The 18,536-nt window shown below is 56.9% G+C and overlaps 3 protein-coding genes across 11 annotated transcripts in view; all 3 read right to left on the bottom strand.

Moving 5' to 3' along the window:
• Positions 1 to 99: 99 nt before the first annotated feature.
• DOK3 (docking protein 3) lies at positions 100 to 9,233 on the bottom strand. 2 transcript variants are annotated; one of them, XM_064376580.1, is made up of 7 exons: positions 8,719 to 9,233; positions 8,068 to 8,377; positions 7,233 to 7,422; positions 5,999 to 6,304; positions 3,248 to 3,347; positions 2,979 to 3,151; positions 100 to 2,898 (listed from the first exon to the last, which is right to left on the bottom strand). In XM_064376580.1, the coding sequence occupies exons 2-7, from the start codon at positions 8,172 to 8,174 to the stop codon at positions 2,197 to 2,199; spliced, it is 1,578 nt and encodes a 525-aa protein (XP_064232650.1). In that variant the 5' UTR covers positions 8,175 to 8,377; positions 8,719 to 9,233; the 3' UTR covers positions 100 to 2,196. The 2 variants fall into 2 exon arrangements, with proteins under 2 accessions (XP_064232650.1, XP_012321808.2); XM_012466385.3 differs by having other exon boundaries at positions 8,068 to 9,233.
• Positions 9,234 to 9,377: 144 nt separating this feature from the next.
• DDX41 (DEAD-box helicase 41) lies at positions 9,378 to 14,751 on the bottom strand. Its single transcript, XM_012466384.3, has 17 exons — positions 14,650 to 14,751; positions 14,456 to 14,566; positions 14,020 to 14,179; positions 13,851 to 13,925; positions 13,661 to 13,721; positions 13,417 to 13,553; positions 12,928 to 13,000; positions 12,659 to 12,812; positions 12,444 to 12,580; positions 11,459 to 11,621; positions 11,124 to 11,255; positions 10,791 to 10,862; positions 10,560 to 10,656; positions 10,275 to 10,424; positions 10,122 to 10,193; positions 9,898 to 10,008; positions 9,378 to 9,710 (listed from the first exon to the last, which is right to left on the bottom strand). Exons 1-17 carry the CDS (start codon positions 14,674 to 14,676, stop codon positions 9,574 to 9,576), a joined length of 1,869 nt encoding a protein of 622 aa, XP_012321807.1. The 5' UTR covers positions 14,677 to 14,751; the 3' UTR covers positions 9,378 to 9,573.
• Positions 14,752 to 17,347: 2,596 nt separating this feature from the next.
• Positions 17,348 to 18,536, bottom strand: part of FAM193B (family with sequence similarity 193 member B) — a 33,874-nt gene continuing 32,685 nt past the window's right edge. For all 8 annotated transcript variants that reach the window (XM_012466378.3, XM_012466382.3, XM_064376578.1 and 5 more), the window contains one exon: positions 17,348 to 17,733. The gene's annotated coding sequence lies outside the window, so the exon portion shown is untranslated. The remainder of the gene's footprint in view (positions 17,734 to 18,536) is intronic.

Raw genomic sequence — 18,536 nt, 5'->3', positions numbered from 1 at the left:
CTGCGTATTACAGTCATCCGGAAATCTAACGAACATTGATGCCCAGACCCCACTTACCCAGACTGACGAAATCAGAGCCCCTGCATGTGAGCCCAAGCATGGGCATTTGATTTTTTAAATCTTTTATTCTCTTGGTAGGTCACTCACAGGACATGCATGGACATTTTTAAGGGCTTTCAGAGGATTCTTTATGTATCCAGGGTTGAGTTACACTGTATCGAGCCTAGAGCCCTGGGAAGAACTCAAAAAAGACGGCAATAGAGGCTGGGAAGGAGAGAGATGTGAGGTAGGAGGAAAACCAGGCAATGGGGGTGTTTCCAGAACCAGAGTTGAATGCTGCTGAGAAGTCGAAGGCCTTGTTGCTTTTGGAGAATAAAGTTGGTGACTCAAATAAGAGCCACATAATAGCATCATGGGGATGAAGGAGAGTTAATTAAGGGGAGAATGTGGGTGAGAAAGTGGAAATGAAAGTAATCAACCCTTTTGAAGAGTTTTTGCTGTGAAGAGGAACAGAGAAACAGGGAGGTGGCTGAAGGGGAATGTGAGGTCAAGGGAAGGATTAAGATGGGAAATGACAGAGCATGTTCGTGTGTGGCTGGAAGAGCTGCTGCTGCCAGGATGAATGGGTCCAGGAGACAGCGGGGACAGCACAGTTTTCCAAACTCTGAGGTGAGAGGAGCTGGGATCAGAGCATATGCTGGAGACAGACACTTCTACTGTAGGGGCAGGAAGGGGAAGACGAATGGATGCTGGAACACTTGCAGACACGGTGGGGCAGACTGACCTGTTTCCCCAATATGCCTGTGAGGAGACGCTGGGTGGAGACAGAGAGGAGGTTCTGGGGAGGAGAAAATCTGCCCCTCTAGGGAACAGGGTATCGGTGGTAGGGAGCACCTGCCTTGCATTGTTAAGGAGGATGCAGGCAGCCTGCTTAAATGGATTTCTCTGGCTGTGGGCAGCTGTGTGCAGGCACAGAGGAGGTCTGGGTTCACCCAAAGACCGGGGCTTTGCCAGACCAATAGGATGAAAGGAGAGAGGAGAGCGGGGAAGGGACTCCATGGTGGACACAGAAGTTACGTGGAACAAAGAGGGGACAGTGGGCAGAGGCCTCAAAGAGCCAGAAAAGGGTCCCTGCAGGTCGATACGCTGCAGGGGTGGTACTGGCCATGCTAGAGGAAGTGAGCTGGAAGGAGGAGGTGGCCGGAGGATGAGGCTTGGACAGGAGAGAGCAAAAACGGTGTGTCTGTCGTGAAGATGAGGTCCAGGATGTGCCAAGGGTGTGGACAGCTGAGGTGGAGTGGTGGTGAGGGCCAAGCAGCCAGACCCCTGGAGGTGCGATGCTTGTGAGCGTGGCTGGCTCCTAGGACGGCGACAGGAGCAGAGGAGGGAGCGCAGCATTCAGTCTTCAGGAAACTTCTCTCCCCCCGGAACGTTGGCTCCCGGAGAACAGGACCGAAGCTGTCCTGAACACGGCCGTGTCCCCCAGGGCCTGGCACTGAGTAGGCACGCAGCAAAACTCTCATCCAGGAATATGCCTAATAAGCCATTTGTTCTCTCTCCTTTACAGAGGAGGAGACTGAGGCCTGGGGTTCCCAGAAGTATCTGCAAATGGTTGGAGTTTCAGCAGGGAACGAGCGTTTTGGGCGAGCGTGTCTCTGAAATCCTTTCCACCTGCTCCCTGCCCCCATTGGCTCCTCCCCAGCTCCGGCCTCCGGGTCTCCAGTTGGGCCCTCATGTTGCTCCTTCCTGAGTCTGACAAGCAAGCCTCATGGTTCTCTGCCTCCGCCTGCCTCTTTGTGTGACTCTGGATGTGCAAGGCTACATGGAGCCCTAACGATCTGCATCTTGTCCGTCTGCTGCAGTGGATTCGAGCCCATGGGTGGCAGGTCAGGCCAGGTCACCTGTGTCCCTGGAATCAGCCCAGGGCGCTGGTGTTGGCTGCAGTGATCGAGAGTGGGGGTGTGTGCTGTGAGTGCCCCTACCGGGAGCTGCTCTGAGCTTTATTATCTGCAAGTCTGCACACTGTACATGCGCCGGGCAGGGCAGGGCTGAGGTCCTCCACGTGTGGTCTGCCTTGTCCGTACAGGCCAGGGTGGACACAGGTGTGTGTCTGCAGGGGCCCCCTGTTTGGCCATAGCCCAGCCTCCTGTCCCAGGGGGAGCACCTCTCCCCTCTGGCCACCACTCTGCTGGGCGTTCAGGGCCGGTCACAGGGGGCAGGGCCCTTCCTCCGCTCGCGACTCAGCAGTGTCACCAGCTTGGCCTTGAAGCCTGCCTGAGAACCAGGGCTGCCTGTGCCCCCCGCCTCATCCAGCTCCAGCTCCAGCAGCCGCCGGTACTGGGCCTCCAGGGTGCTGTCGTGGGCGGGGCCAGGCCATCTCAAGTCCTCGCCGTTGTGGTAGATGGGGCTAGCTGTTGGGCTGCGGCTGGCTGTGGGGCTGTGGCCGCCTGGGCCCTCGTGGGGCTCAGGTCCCCCGCCATGCAGCGTGGGGCTGGCCTCCAGCACACACAGGTTCTCGTAGAGGTGTTCGGTGCCTGGGGGCCCACTGGCACGCTTGCACACCGAGGCGTAGAGCCCAGACACCGGATCGCTGGGCTCTGGGCCTAGCAGTAGCGGCAGGCTCTGGGGCCCAGGCTCGGCCAGGCGCACCCTCCTGGAGGTGGGTGGCTCGGGTCCTGGTGGCATCTCCTGCAGCTCTCCAGGGGCATCCAGGGAGGGCAGAGAGGTGGCCCGTGGCAGGGGGCAGGGCCGGGACCTGGCCAGCTCTGGCAGCCGCTCCCGCTGGCGGGCGATGGCCCCAGCCACGGCCCCGCACAGGTCAGGGGCACAGGGGCTGCTGAAGGCGAAGAGGCCCTCACCCGAGTCGCAGCGACGGCCGGCCTCAAAGGAGAACACGCCCTGGGCACAGGCAACATGGGTGGGGATTAGCAGGAGGGTCCAGGGTGTCAGCCCCCACCCTTCTCTCCCTTGCACCTCACCTTGTCACAGCCGAACTTGCGCAGGAAGTGGTAGGGCCAGCTATAGAGGGCCTGGGTGCCCTTGGCCTCCCTCAGCTGGATGGCATCTGGGCCCAGCACCAGCAGGGCTGGCCCCTTCAGCTGGCAGCGGGCAGCAGCCTCGGTCCTCTGCACCACCACGGGAAACTCACCCACTGCAGCAAGTGGCCAGGACAGCCCCATCAGTCCCCCAAAGACCCAGCCCTGGGTGTAGCGGGGCTGAAGCTGCCTTTGTACCTCCCCTGACTTACCTTCCTGCCAGGAAGAGTAAATGGAGTTTTCCTCCATGGGGACCAGGCCCCTCTTGGGAGACTGGACATCTGTGGATCCTGAGGAGGCCTCCCCTGTGCTCTGGGGAACGAGTTCAAGTCAGAGGTGAGAGCACCCCACTCCCATGCCCTGTCCCCTCCCTTGGGGTCAGTACCCCAGGACTCCACCACGAGCCAGGGCATCCAGGGACCTGGGTTCCAGTTCCAGCTCTGCCTGGCTCGCTGCAAAAGCTAAGGTCCCCTTCTGAGCCTGTTCCCCCACCTGGCTCCCCACCGAGAGTGCTGGGCTGGGAAAGAAGTGCTGTGCTTGCGGTGGCACGTGCCTGTAATCCCAGCTACTCAGGAGGCTGAGGCAGGAGAATTGCCTGAACCCAGGAGGCGGAGGTTGCGGTGAGCCGAGATCGCGCCATTGCACTCCAGCCTGGGTAACGAGCGAAACTCCGTCTCAAAAAAAAAAAAAAAAAAAAAAGTGCTGTGCTTGAGGGTGTCTGAGAGCTGCAGATTACGGGCCACACAAGGGGATGTCCCCTACAGCCCCCGGCTCCTGTATATCTCTGACAGCCTACAGCAGTGCAGGGACAGGAGCCTTCAGGCTGAGACACACGTGTGAGCTGGGCAGGGAGCAGTGCCCCAGGTGTCTTCCTTCATCTGACCACAACCACCTGCTGCGACCCTTCGAGGTGCCCCCAACCTCTGCCTGAGCCTCATCCCCACACCCAGGCCTTCAGCATGTCCTTGGGGCTCTTTCCCACTCAGCTCCTCTACCAGGACCACCCTGGCCCCGAGCAGCATGGCCAGGTCAAATGCCACAGCTTTCTCACCTGGCTCCTTGCTCCTGTCAACTGCCTTTGTTTTTTTTGTTTTTGAGACGGAGTCTCAGTCTGTTGCCCATACTTGAGTGCAATGGCACAATCTTGGCTCACTGCAACCTCTGCCTCCCAGGTTTAAATGATTCTCCTGCCTCAGTCTCCCAAGTAGCTGGGATTACAGGTGCCTGCCACCATACCTGGCTACTTTTTTGTATTTTTAGTACAGACAGGGTTTTCCCATATTGGCCAGGCTGGTCTTGAACTCCTGGCCTCAGGTGATCCACCTGCCTCGGCCTCCCAAAGTGCTGGGATTACAGGCGTGAGCCACTGTGCCCAACCTCAACTGCCTTTTTTTGATTTTTAAAATATGATAAAATACAGAGAACATAAAATTTACTGTTTTAACCGTCTTACATCTTAAGGTGTGTCCCCACTGCTTTTTAGTGTATTCACAAGGTTGTGCAGCTATTGCCACTGTCTAGTTCCAGATCTTACCACATCACCCCACATGGAAACCCTGTACCCATGAGCACTCAGGCCCCACCTCTCCTTTCCCCCAGGCCCTGGCAACACTCCTCTGATTTCTATCCCTATGGAGTTACCTAGTCTGTACATTGCTTTCTTTCTTTCTTTTCTGAGGTGGAGTCTTGCTCTGTTGCCCAGGCTGGAGTGCAGTCAACCTCCGCCTCCTGGGTTCAAGTGATTCTCCTGCCTCAGCCTCCTGAGCAGCTGGGATTAGAGGCACCTGCCATGATGCCCGGCTAATTTTTGTGTTTTAGTAGAGACGGGGTTTTACTATGTTGGCCAGGCTGGTCTCAAACTCCTGACCTTGTGATCTGCCCACCTCAGCCTCCCAAAGTGTTGAGATTACAGGCGTGAGCCACCACACCCAGCCTTTCTTTCTTTTTTTTTTTTTTAAGAGACAGTGTTTCACTATGTTGCCCGGGCCGATCTTGAATTCCTAGGCTGAAGCAATCCTCCCACCTTGGCCTCCCACTGCTGGGATTACAGGCGTGAGCCACTGTGCCTGGCATTTGTTCGTTTTTATGGCTGAGTAATATTCCATCTTGTGGACAGACCACGTTTTGTTATCCATTTGTCAGCTGTTGGCCATGATGCTGTTTCCACCATCTGGTGGCCGTGAGTGGTGCTGCTATGGACATTCATGTCCAGGTGGATTTTTTTGTCTCCACCATTACGGCTCACTGCAGCGTCGGCCTTGGGGGCTCACGTGATCCTCCTGCCTCACATGTACATGTTTTGTTTGAACACCTGTTCCAGTTCTCCTGGGCACACACCTAGGAGTAGACCTGTGGGTCACATGGTAACTCTGTTTAACTCTGAGGAACCGCCAGGCTCACTTCCATTTGACCCGTCACAGACCTTGTGGGGCTTTACAAATGAGTGTGGCTTAAACCCTCCAAAGGCTTCTCTTCTCACTCAGAACAAAACCACACACATGGCCCAGCGTGTTTCAGCCGCTCCCCCAAGCTCCTCAACTTGGGCTCCTCCTGCACTCCTTCCAGCCCCTTCCCTTCCAACCACATCACCTTTTTTCTGCCCTTGAACACTCCACACTGTCCAGCCTCGGGGCCTCTGCCCACGCTCTCCCTCTGTTTGCGGCTTCCCAGGCCGCCCCTGTCCTCAGACCTTTGCCCAGCGGGCTCCTGGCATTCAGGGCCCTCCTCTGAGAGGCCTTCCCTGGCCACCCTGCCTGTCGCTCCCTCACTTCCTCCTGCTTCCCCAGCAGTCCATTTTCTCCATGGTACGCATGGCCCTCCAAGAGTCGTTACAGATTTACTTTTCCCAGGCTTATAGGTGCTTGGTGGAGCTTGCTGGGTGTCGGGATGTGACTGAGCATGGAGGTGAACAAGTAGGGGGCAGGTGCCCCAGCCCGACCACCCCACCTGCCCGCTGCACTCACCGGGAAGGCCAGCTGGCAGATGGGGCCCATCCAGGCCTGGCGGTGCTGCGCAGCGAGTAGGTGGCTTCGCTCGATGGTGGTGAGCAGGAAGGCACCAGTGTCCCGGGGGCAGCTCTCGCCGTCGGCCGGCAGCACGGACACACAGTCAGCCAGGCGGATGACCCGTCGCTCCCCTCGCCGGCCAGGCCCCGCTGACCTGTCACCCGCTGCTCCCAGGCCACCATCCCGGACCTCCCAGCTCTCCAGCCGTGCCACGCCTGATGGACCTCCTGCATACAGCAGAGCCCACACCTTCCGCCAGCACTTCTGCGGGAGAGGAGGGGGAGAGAGGAGACCCTTGGGTGGCAGATTCTCTGTGCCACTTGGCTCAGCACAAGCTGCTCAGCAAACGTTCCCAGCCAGGAGAGGTTCTCTGCTCCCCAGTTTCTCAGAGCACTAGGGAAGGAGGCCTTGGCTGTGCTTGGGATTGGTTAGCCCCGGGTTCAAATCCAAGCCTGCTCTTTCCTAACTGTGACCTCCACGAGCATCAGTGTTGTCTCTCAAAAGGCCGTGAGAACACGAGTTGGGGGTGCTACTGGGTCATGTTTGTAAAGCATCCAGTGGCTGGGCCAACCACCAGACACTGCCATTATGTTGGTTCCCTCTCACCTCCAAAAAAGGGGCACTTGGGCCACAGGCCAAGGGCTGGGGTGGGAGGGAGGCCTCCACCTCACACTGGTAAGGAAGGAAACATGCAAATAGCTTCAAGCAAAGGAAACCAACAGTTTATCTGCCTGGGCAGCAGCTGCAGCTGAGCTGTGGGGGTGTGGGGCTGCTGCCGAGGAGAGGTGACCTCCCTGCCTCCTTGCTCCCAGGACAGTGCTGCTGCAGGGAGGGGCTCTACCCTTGGGGCCTCCTGCAGCTCAGCCCCTCACCCTCCCTAGGGCCCTCGGTGCCAGTATTCTATGGGTCAGAGACCGTGAGGCTTTTCCCTGCTGGGAGGTTTGAGCCTTCTACCCTCTCCCGCTCCTGTATTTCCCGTCTCTCTCAAAGGCAGGGTGTGCTCAGCCCCCGCTGTCTCAGGCCGAGACCCAGGCTCTGTTCCACTCCCCATACCTGGGTGGGATCCTCCACCCTGACTCCCTTCCCAAGTCTCCCATGTCTGCCTGGGCTGTCCGACCTGGGAGAGGGTTCTCTGCCCGCTATTGGTCCTTGGCAGCTGCCTGGCAGCCGCCTGGCAGCCAGGGGTCCCCACCTTGCCAAACTTGACATGCTGCTGGTAGAGGATGCCATCCTTGACGGGGGTCTCCAGGGGCTCCATGGCCACAGCCACGGGCAGGACTGCTGCTTCAAGACCTGGGGAGACTGATGACAGGCTGGACGGGAACTCCTCACACTTCCCCTTCTGGCCACTTCCCGTCCCTCCGTCCAGAGGCAGCTGCAGGCTGGGGGGAGGGGAGCCTCTCTTCAGTGAAAACTCCTGTCTTTAGCTCAGGGGCTGAGGGCTGCACATATTTCCTCCCTGGGGTTCTGGCTGCCCAAGGAGCCCACACTTGCCCAGAAGGAGCCCCTGGCTACCTGAAGGCAAATGGCCCACACCTGCACCTGGGTCAGCTGGGCATGAGCGTCTGACCGCAGGCTGGCTCCAGAGTCATGAGCTCCCACCCCTCCCCCATCCCGTCCTGGGCAGTTACGCACCCTGGGCCTGACACTCCCTGGCCCTGCCTTCTCTAGCCAACTCCCGGCTTTCCCACTCTGCGTCCTGTGCCCTGAGACCCTTCTCTAGCCAACTCCTGGATTTCCCACTCAGTGTCCTGGCTTGAGGGCCTCACCTCTTCTTTCTCCCTGAAATCTCTCTCATGTTCACCTGCTACTCTCCACCCCACAAGCCGCTGCCCATCCCAGCCTCGGCATCTCCCCCAGGGGCCACTGCCCCCTGCAGCACTCGCTACAACTCAAGACCAACCCTGTCTCTCCCCTTCCTGGGGTGCAGCCTGGGCTCCTTAACCCAACAGTCAGGGGCCTGTATGTTCTGGTCTCCATTTCCTTCAGTCTCATTTCCCTAGACCAGCCCCTCCAGGGCTGCTCACCGTCGTGCTGCTCGGGGTAGTGGGCTGTCTCTTCCTCCTGGAGGCCTTCCCTGACCACTCCAAGCCGAGAGCACAAAGGCCCTCGCAGTATACGTCACACTGGGCATCCAGTCCACGTGGGATCCACAGCTCTGAACGGCTCCAACCACGTGAGTGTGGGTGGCAGGTCCCAGTGGGGCCCGGAGAGGTCACATGTTCATTTAAAGCTTTGCTTCCTGCTGGGGGCTCTTTCTGTTGGCTAGCCTAGCAGGCCAGTAGTGGGGCTGTGTGTATCTTTATTCTAGAACAGCCTCAAGTTGTTCAGTGCCACCTTTGGGAGGGAACATGGAAGCAGGCTGAGAAATGCTGTTCGGGAACGCACTTGGCCAGGAAATACTTCCTAAAGGCCTCCTGGCACCTGGCTCTGTGCCCACTGTGGCCCAGGCAGCCCTGAGCTCCAGCCGCCTCAGACACCACATCCTTTGCTTTCTCATTGCCATTTCAACAGTGAGGAAATCAACACTCAGAAAAATTAAGTAACTTGCCCAAGGCCACGTACCAAGTGACAAACATGGCTTGAGCAACCACTGTCCCACTGGAAAGAGCACGTGGCCATATGTGCAAAGTGCCTGGCACAAGGAACTGCAGCCACCTGTGCCGTTCCCTGCCTACCTCTCGCCAGATGCTGAGATGCTGCTTCATCTGCCAGCGGTCTTGTGACTGCCGTCCACGTATCTGCGTGTGCGTCTTTCTTTCTCCTCACTGAGAGCTTCCCTGGCAGCCATCTCCCTGACCCATCTAGGTCCTCGCAGCTCAGAGCTGGGCACAAAGCACACTTAGGGGGAGCTTGTGGCCTGAACAGCAGTTCTATGACATCTGCTGCCTCCTTGGTCAACGGAGCAGAGGGCTTCCTACGGGTGGCTGAAGCAGGCAGGCAGTGGGTGGGGGGCCTGAAGCAAGCAGCAGCCTCCCAAGAGGTTTCAGGAGAAGCCCCTGAAACATCACGCCACTGACAGGAAGGGTGAGGCTGGGGGCTGTGACAGGTGGCCAGAGAGACCAGAGAATCCAACCGTTTCTCCATGGCCTACCAATGTGTCATAAATCCCTCCCTGAGTCATAAATGCAGACAACCCAATGGAGAGACCCCGAGTTCCCAGAGGCGGGAAACTGCTCATTGACTCCTTCCACGGCCAAGTACCAGCGGGCTGGGTGTTGGCAGTGCTAGAGGGAGATGCCGGGGCCTTGCCTCAGAGGGGCTCCGGAGGTCAGAGGTGAGGTCTGCCCAGGAACCAGGGGGCGGACAAGGCGAAACTCAGACGCAGGGCCAGGGCTGGGACAGAGGTTTGTGCTTTAATGGCAGCTGGGGTGAAAGGGAACAAAAATAGTAATTCTGAGGGGCACAGGGAACAGGCAGCCAGGCCAGCTGGGCTGAGGATGCTGGTTCTGTCCAGGGGGCTGCTGTGTGTGCATAGAGTGGCTGCAGTCCTGGGGACTGAGGCCTCCTGGAGAGGAAGGAAGACGGTTGGCTCAGAAGTCCATGGAGCTGTGGGCCAGGTAGTCCTTGCGGCCGATGTTGCTGACCTGCTTGGTCTGCATAGCCTCAAGTTTGGGGCAGTCAGTGATCCGATGGCCCAGGCCCCCGCAGAAGGCACAGCCGCGCTCTCCTGGGGGAATGGGGATAGGGGTCAGCAAGGTCACAGGCCGGGATCCACGCCCTGGACCTCGGGCCTCCCATTAGGCACCCTCGGTCCACCGACGGCCAGCATGGACCTGTTTTGTGTGTTTCTGACTCCCAGTACCCTTCCCTGCCACCCGCTGGCTGGGGACTCATGGCTTCTGCCCCGCAGTCACCTCCAATTTCCAGCATGGACTCATCCCCACAGTGCAGCACCTGCAGCACGGGTGGCACCTTCTGCTTGGCTTCCAGCAGCAGGGCTTTGAGGTCCATCAGCACTGACTCGTCTGGGGGAGGAGTGGGAAAGCATCAGGCCCCACCCTGGGCCCTGCAGCCAGAACCTGGGTGGCCATAGGCAGGGGACCCAGAGAACAGCTGAAGTGGCTCTGGTGAGACTCACCACAGGCTTTGTTGATGAAGGTGGTAGCGATGCCTGTGTTTCCTGAGCGCCCGGTGCGGCCAATCCGGTGTACTGCGGAGAGAGGGACAGAGTCTCTGGCCAACTGCTGGACACTACGGGCCTAGCCTGTGCCCCTGGGTCCCAAGCCCCTACCATAGTTCTCAATCTCCTCTGGCATATCATAATTGATGACGTGCTGGATGGCAGGGAAGTCCAGGCCCTTGGAGGCAACATCTGTGGCTACTAGGACATCCTTCTTGCCCTCCCGGAATGCCTCGATGGCCTTAGTCCGTTCCTCTTGGTCTGGGGAGGGTCAGGTAGACACTGTTACAGCCACCATGGGAGTAGGGGAGTAGCAGGCTGACCAGGCAGGGGAAGGTGTTAGGTGAAGTGCTGCTATAGCAGCAGGGTCCATGCCAGTGCTTGCACCACCCTGACCTTTGCCCCCATGGATGGCTACGGCCTCAACCCCCTTGAGCAGCAGGTACTCGTGGATGGCATCCACATCTGCCTTCTTCTCCGCAAAGATGAGCACCTGTCCAGAAAGACCAACTCAAGTCAGGGGCTCACTGCCTGGGTACCCACCTCACCTCCCCTAGCACTCTGTCCCATCCAAAGCCCTTCCTGGTCCTGGGGATTCTGGCCCCAGCCTGGCCCGGCTGCACTCACAGGTGGGGGTGTCTTCTGCAGGCACTCGAGCAGGTACACCATCTTGGCCTCCTCCTTCACGTATTCCACCTCCTGCCACCACAGGGATCAGGTCAGGTGATCTCTAGATTAGGCTTACCCGCCACAGCCCTGTCACACAGCCCCTCATCTGGATAAGGAGGTGGCCAGAAGCCTCTGGCCTCCAAGGGCTGGGTGCCCTGGTTAAGGGTCAGGGGTTTTGAATGAAACCCCCAGTCCTCACAAGGTGGACCCCCGCCTCCAATCAGCTTCAGGGCGCCTTGTCAGATCCAGCCCCTACAAGTGAGAGACTGCCCATCGGGAGTGTCCGCCTACCTGGATGACATCCAGGCTGGCAGCCCCAGCACGCCCCACGTTGATGGTAACAGGCTTTACAAGGGCACTCTTAGCAAAGTTCTGAATCTTCTTTGGCATGGTGGCACTGAAGAGCAGGGTCTGCCGCTGGCCCTGAGGAATAAAGGGGGCTGCAACCAAGGGCACGCAAGGCTGGGCTGAGGGGCATGGGGTCTGGGGAAGCTGAGCAACTGAGAGACAGCCCACGAAGTAGGAGCAGTGGGTGGGGTGGTTGGGGGCATGGGGTCTCCACAGTTCAATGTGGTGTGCGGTGGTGGGGTGGTGCGGGGGTGCCCTGGCTGGGCGGGGGCAGGCACCTTGAAGTATGAAAAGATGGTACGGATGTCGCCCTCAAAGCCCATGTCAATCATGCGGTCGGCCTCATCCAGGGCCAGGTAGCGACAGATGTCTAGACTGACCATCTTCTTCTGCAGCAAATCCATGAGGCGTCCTGGGGTGGCCACCATCATGTGTACACCGCTGGGGACCAAGGAGAAACCCTGAGGTTGGACCACTGGCCTGTCACCTCCCACAGACACCCTGTGTCTGTTCTGCTCTGTTCTTCCTATTTCTTTCTCTGTCCCCTCCTTGTCATTCCTACCACTTATGGGACCCTATGTATAACACACACCTCTTTCCCAAGGCATTGCAGCCTTCTTCGCCACCGCTCGGCCTGACACACCCTTCCCACTTCTCCTGGGTCAGTCCTCTCACCGAGGGGTTGTCCTAAAGCTCCAGAGGCTTTACTCTGGGCACACTTTCCTGGTACATTGGCTTCACCTTTTCTGTGCTAACATCTCCCTAAGACTAGGAATGCCTCCGGGATGGGGACTGGCCCATCTGTGAATAGAGGGCCCAAGGCCTCTGGTGGTCTGCAGTGGACTGCACAGCATGGAAAGGACACAGAAGCAGCTGGGATCCAGCCCTATTCCAGTGCCTCAGCCTCCTTGACTGACCACTGAATGACCCTGACCTTCCTGGGCCGTCCACCTCTGCACTTTCAGCCTGGACTGCCCCTCTTCCAAATTCAAATATTGCCTTCCCCGAAAAGCCTTCTCTGAGCTCCCACCTCCCAGATGTCCCAGCATGGTGGGCCTTTCCATCTGCTGTGCTCCCACAGTGCCTGGCCATATCCCTCTGTCCTCCCCCAGTTGACCTCCCCATTAGACTGGGAGCTCCTTGAGGGATGGACTCGCAGCAGACCTCTGTGAAGATCTGTGGAGTAGCTAAGGTAAGGGGTCCTTTAGTTTTTCCACGGACTCTAAGATGGTAGAGGGTGGGGCAGGGAGCACCAGCACTCACTGTCGGATGGTCTCCATCTGCTCTTTCACTGACATGCCCCCGATGCAGAGAGCGCAGCGCAGGAGTGGCGAGCTGTCCTCCTGCAGCAGGCGGCAGTAGTACTCCAGGATGCCATGGGTCTGCCGGGCCAGCTCCCGCTGTAGGCAGAGGGACAAAGGCTGGCACCAGATGGCAGCCCCAGTCTCTGCCCTGCCCTCCAGGGTAGCCTGTCTTACTGAGGGGCAGATGATGAGTCCATAGGGCCCCTCGCGCTTTGAGAAAGGTAACCTCTTCTCTTGTTCCAGGCAGAACATGATGACAGGCAACGTGAACACCAGTGTCTTGCCTGAACCCGTGAAGGCGATGCCTATCATGTCACGGCCAGATAGACTGTTGGGAGAGGATGACCCAAGGGTCAATTTCAACAGAAGATGAAGGACACCTACCCACTGCTTCTCCCTGTTACTGCCCTCCTCGAGGACCCAGGTCCACAGTCCACACTCACATGGTAGGGATGCCCTGGATCTGAATGGGTGTTGGGTGGTGGATGCCTTTCTTCTTCAGGCCCCTCAGGATGGCTATGAAAACCAACCGACACCGTCCTCGTGACTCACAGGTACTTTCTCAGAGCCCCAAAGCCTGTAAAATTGGCACTACCACTTCAAGTTGCAGATGATGAAATTGAGGCTCAGAGAGAGAGACAGAGAGGAAGAAAAAAGAAAAAAAGAGACTTGTCCAAGTCCCACAGGCTAGGTGCAGCCAAGATTTCTATCCAGTGTCTACGCCCAATGTCACTTTCCTCCTGAAGCTTTGTAACAGCACAGAACAGTGAACATGTACAGCTGCGGCAACAAGAAACCTAAAGAAACTTCTCCTCATGTCCCTCCAGCCCTAGTGACTGGACCCAACGCAGATGTGGCTGAGCTCAGTGGAGGCTAGGACATAACCTCACAAGTATTTGATTATAAAAGCGTAGTCTCTCCAGCCCGAGTACCTGCAGGAAACTTCATTTCCTTGAAGCTCTTGATGGGCGGTGGGATACCGTCTCCCTCCACCAGGATGTGGTATTTCTTCCGCACGCGCTCATGTCGCTCTTCAGACATGCTCAGGACGTAACGGGGCGGAGTCCAACTGTGCATGGGTAACAGGGATCAGGAGAGCCCTGGGCACAGCTGGCCTGGGAGCATTCCTGCACGTATCATCCTAAGCAAGGGCAACTGCAGACTGTACAGACATACCTGGTTTTGATGGGGTCATCATATGTGATGCCCTTAGCCATCTCCTTCACTGACATCAATGCTGAGGAGAAAGATAAGGCTCAGGGCTGGCTCCTGCTTCTGAGAGGCCAGATCCCTTGAGATATAACATGCCTGAAGCTGGTAGGAGGAGACTCAGTCCACCTCCTCATTATCCTGGCTACAACCATACCTCGGCCCTCAGCCACACTCTCCAGAATCTTCTCTTCTTCCTTCAGCTGCTTCTCCTTGGCAGACTCTTTGCGGGCTGAGAAAAGAAGTGGAAGATGTCAGACAGACACCAACACGGTGCGTCAGGCTCAGCTTCTCCCTTCCCACCCAGGCAGTGCTGTTCAGCCCACCTTCAGCCTTCTCTTTAAGGTGCTGGTGCTGATCCAGGAGGCTGACGTTGGACTGAGGGCCCAGCGGGATGTCGTCCTCATCACCCCGGGGTTCGCTGCCACTGTCCTGCTGCTCTTCCTCCGCAGCTCCCTTGCGTCTTCGCTGCAGCAGCTTCTGGAGCTAAGGTTCCACCCGGTCCCACAGATAGAATGGGCACGGGGGCCATAGGGCCCGCATCAGGATCCTGGCTTTAGGGCAAGGGTCCTGTGCCCGAGGCGCAGAGCTGCCCTACCCCTCAGATCAGGCCGTTGATCCCTCGTTTGCCTGGGGGCCGCGCCCCGGTGCACTGAAGCTCATTCCTCAGACAGCCCTCGTCTCCACCGAGGCCGAGGCCACGCCCGCCCCCTGCGGCTTGGCGATCACGACCCCATCCCTCCCCGGACGCAGGCCCCTCACCAGTAGCTGCCTGCGCTGCCGTAACGGCACATAGGGCACGTAGTCCTCGTCGTCCTCATCCTCCGCCTCGGAGCGGCTTCCTCCGGCAGTCGCCTCGTCGGTGCGAGCCCGCTGCAAGCACACAGGAGTCAGAAACAGACGGCTCCCTTCTTCACGCCCGCTCCCACCCGCGCGGAGCCTCCCCCGGCTCCTACCTTCCGCTCGGGTTCCGACTCCTCCATTCTTTGCTGCACGCATGTGCGCCACAGCGAAACCCCGCCTCATCTTTGCGTGGGACCCAATCCGATGTGAAGAAGCGAACTTCGGCGCCTAGCAACGACCTCGGAGTTCCGGATCGCGCAGAGCGACAAATTTGCTCCGCAGCCGCTATCGCCCTCCTGGGTGGTTACGCGGTGGCTGCCAGGACCGAGGGCGAAAGCGGCAGCAAGGCATTGTGGGACGCTGGAGGACTTGGAGCATGCGCTGAAAGGCTCAACCAAGCCCATGGGAAGAGGAAGACGCTCGCGGTGGAGACCGCTGATCTCGAGTCGGGGCGGCCTGCCAGGTGCCCAGCCTCTCCCAGGGCATGGCGTCTTGGGCACGCCTCTACCGGCGGACAGTGCGCCCTCTAAGGCCGGGTGTTCCGGGCCGAGTTCGCGTGGGCCGTCTGCGCCTCCATCACAGCCTGGGCAGCTGGGGTTGCTGGATAAACCGCTCGACGCAACCTGCCGCTCTGACTGCTCCTGACTGGGGGACGCATCAGATACGGATGGCAGTGGTTTTGAACTGGGAGGCCCCGTATAAATGCAAACGATTATTACTGTAAATGCTAACAGAGCTGCCTGGGGGGCGCTTCCCGGGAAGCGTGGGAATCTGAGGTCGGGAGAGGCGTCCTGGGCCAGGGCCTAGCAAGAATACAGGTCTCGCGATGTGCAAGTACACACATTCACCAGGAGACAGCACTGCGTCTAGGGTAGGATGGGGCAGCCAGAGCTAAGGCCGGAGGAGACTGCGCCCAGAGCATGCGTGCGGTGACTGTCAGAGTAAGTGGTTTCAACTTTATTAGAGACTTCTAAGGAGGAATGACTTGGTCAGCTCCTGCTTTATTTCCTTCAGGAATATGTGCTGGGCATCGTGCACAGCGCTGAAGCGGATGATAATCAAGACACATTAAAAAAAAAAAAAAAAAAAAAAGACCGGGCGTGGTGGCTCACGCCTGTAATCCAAGCACTTTGGAGGCCAAGGCGGGCGGATCACCTGAGGTCGGGAGTTCAAGACCAGCCTGACCAACATGGTGAAACCCCGTGTGGGAGCTTATGGTTTAGTTGAGACTAGAAATATAGACAGATAACTGGTCCTGAAGTTAAAGAGAAAGATCCTAAGACAAGGTACCGCTTTCTGAAGGGTCATAGTTTTCATAGTATAATGGCCTCTCGGCTGGGATGTGAAGGATACACAGGAATTCATGAAAAAAGGGTAAACTGAGAAGAGGAAAATATGTGAAAGTTGGGAGACCTGACGGCATGGGACCTAACTGGAGAGGAAGGTCGTCCAGCATGGCTGGAAAAAGTACTGGAGTCAGGGGCCCAGGCACGAAGGTCCCAAATGCCACTCACAGAAGTCTGTTTCTGTAGATAGATGGGCTGCTCGATCAGACCTGCAAATTTTGGATGAAGCAGAATTTTAGGTAGCACTGCCAATTCAACTGCAGCAGGGCAGGAATGTACAACAGCCCATAGGAGAGAGGAACAGAGTCAGTAAATATAGAGCAAGGTTTCACAGGGAAGTGTCCACATTTCCCTTGGGGATTGGGAAAGGCCGGGGACAGGAACTGTGAGTCTGTGGGCACTGCTGTTCTCCTTTAGTAAAAAAAAAAAAAAAAAAAAAGCTTACGCCAGGCACAGTGACGCATTCCTGTAATCCCAGCTCTCTGGGAGGCCAAGGCAGGAGGATGGCTTGAGGCCAGGAGTTTGAGACCAGCCTGGACAACATAGCAAGACCCCATTTCTATAAAAAAAATTAAAAAGCTGGTGCTTACTGCCAGTCCCATGGTGGGTCTCAACCTGGGAAAGATGGAGGACATGGTTTCTGGTCCTGCTCATAACACTCAGATACATGACTCTTTGTGACCCTGTGAGCTCGCCACGTAAGCTCGAGTTGGTTTTAGGAGCAAAAACTAAATTTGGGGCATGGAGTTTGGACACAAGTGTGTGAAGGGTATTTTGGGCAAACTCATTATATTAAAACCCAAATTTACAAACCAGATCAATTTCAAAAAAAAATGAGGTAGTTTGCTTGACTTTACAGACGGGTTCATTATCCTCTTAACTCTCAAGTCCTCAGCTATATGTCCCACCCCCACTGGAAAATCAGATCTAATTTATAAAAAACTCAATTTGAACTTTTAAAAAGCCTTATTCTAATTAAAATTAACAAACAAAAAAACTCAATTTACCCCCAACTTCCCCTGTGTGTGAAGTCAATATAAGGGGCCTTGATGGCCCAGGCTACAGGTCCATGAAGGTCTTAGGGTCTTTCCTATACCTCTTCTCACATCCATATGCACAGAGACCAACTTCAACCTCCCCAACTCACCCAACTTGCAAAGAGGGAAACAAGAAAGAGTGGGGAAGGGGCTGCCCTAGGCTAACATACCAGAGTTCTCCCAACAGGAGAAAAGGGCACAGATGCCAGAGTCATACCAGTCTGTGTTCGACCCTAATTGACCAGACTGAGTTCAGCTGAGTAACTTTCCTATTGGCTTCAGTTTCGTCATCTGTAAAATGGGACAATAGGGACTAAACTGCTGATGGATGGCACATGCTAAGGTTAGTGACTAAGGCAGAGCCCATGCTTCTAAGCACACCCTCAAGTCCCTCCCCACCCAGACCAGCAAATCACTAACATGCCAACTCTGTGTCCAAATGTTGCTTTATCTTTCAGCATGAAAGATCTTCACAGTATCAAAAGTAAAGAATTGGAAAAAAATAAAATAAAAACAAAAAACCGAACACAAAGAGAGCAGTGTTGGGCCAGCAGTACCATCAGCCCCGGCCCTTAGGCCAGCCCAGTCCGCAGGCTCTGAGTGTGGAGGCTGCGTAGCACCAGGAAGCAGCTCTGCTGAGGTCAAGGGGCCCCAGCACAGTGTGGCATCTGTTCAGCTTTTGGTTGGTCCAGGATGGTGGGGAGCAGAGAGGCTCTTAGGTGGGTAGGTGGAGCACATGGAGGGAAAAACTGTAGGCCTTCAGCTGGCAGTCAGAGCCTCAGGACACCCTGAAGAAGCTCAGCCTGGGTAGGGCCTGAGAAAGAAAAAAAGAGCAGGATCACAGTAAGCAACAGCTCATGCTCCAGCCTTCCCGTGCCATTTGGTTCCCCATGGGTCTCTGGTGGCAGAAACAGCTGGCTATTTTTGTTCCCTGGGCTGAAAATGTTGAACAGATTCCCTGGATCACCTGTAGCACAGGATGAAGGTTAATGGGTTGGGGGACATAGCCCCAGTCCCGGGATCCTGACAAGATGTGGGACAATCTAGTAGATCCAGCCTCTGGCACTTGGTGTCCATCGGCAGGTGCTGGGAGGCCAGCTGTATAACTGTGCTCTTGCCTCTGACTCTAGATGCACAGCCGGGAGAAGGGTGGAGAGGGTCAAAGGAGAGCACTTACTAGGGGGTGGGGAGAGTGGTATCTCCTATCTTGGAAAAGAGACCAGACAAGGTGAAAAAGGGTCAAGAGGAAGGAGACGATTGCATTTGATTTCCCGAATGACAGAATTGGGCTTGTGGGAGGAGATGCAATTTCTTTTTCTCTCAGTAGGGAAAACAGATGAAGTGCTTGGGGTTTCTGCTGCTCCTGGTTCCCATGGAGGTGGAGAAGAGAGGTGGGAGGGCACCTTGGCTCTGGAAGACACTTCTGGGGCTTATGGGCATCTTAATTTGGCAAAGGGGGCCGACTGAGCATAGCCCCCTCAGAGCAGAGGAGGACTAAAGTGAGTGTAAGGAAGATGATCTGGACTCTCGAGCAGCACAAAGGTCACAGGGAGCCCCAGCTCTGAAGGCTGCCCTGGCTGCAGGCTCTCTGGGCTGCCCCTGGGGAGCTGAGAGTCC

Source organism: Aotus nancymaae, unplaced genomic scaffold (assembly GCF_030222135.1).
Source record: "Aotus nancymaae isolate 86718 unplaced genomic scaffold, 86718_ANA_hifiasm-v0.15.2.pri h1tg000015l_1, whole genome shotgun sequence".
In the NCBI taxonomy this organism is placed as follows: Eukaryota; Metazoa; Chordata; class Mammalia; order Primates; family Aotidae; genus Aotus; species Aotus nancymaae.
This window is presented reverse-complemented; position numbering and strand designations above follow the sequence as displayed.

What these genes read in the sequence shown, in the direction of transcription:
- DOK3 (XM_012466385.3), bottom strand. Translation starts at nt 8,174, where the DNA reads ATGCCCAGTGTGACGTATACTGCGAGGGCCTTTGTGCTCTCGGCTTGG. An exon ending in CTACCCCGAGCAGCACGACG is followed by an intron (nt 7,423 to 8,067) that starts GTGAGCAGCCCT and finishes CCCTCCCCCCAG; the next exon opens with CCTGCAGCTGCCTCTGGACG. An exon ending in AGCATGTCAAGTTTGGCAAG is followed by an intron (nt 6,305 to 7,232) that starts GTGGGGACCCCT and finishes CCTCTCCCGCAG; the next exon opens with AAGTGCTGGCGGAAGGTGTG.
- DDX41 (XM_012466384.3), bottom strand. Translation starts at nt 14,676, where the DNA reads ATGGAGGAGTCGGAACCCGAGCGGAAG. An exon ending in GATGACCCCATCAAAACCAG is followed by an intron (nt 13,554 to 13,660) that starts GTATGTCTGTAC and finishes ACCCATGCACAG; the next exon opens with TTGGACTCCGCCCCGTTACG. An exon ending in GACTCATCATCTGCCCCTCA is followed by an intron (nt 12,581 to 12,658) that starts GTAAGACAGGCT and finishes CTCTGCCTACAG; the next exon opens with CGGGAGCTGGCCCGGCAGAC.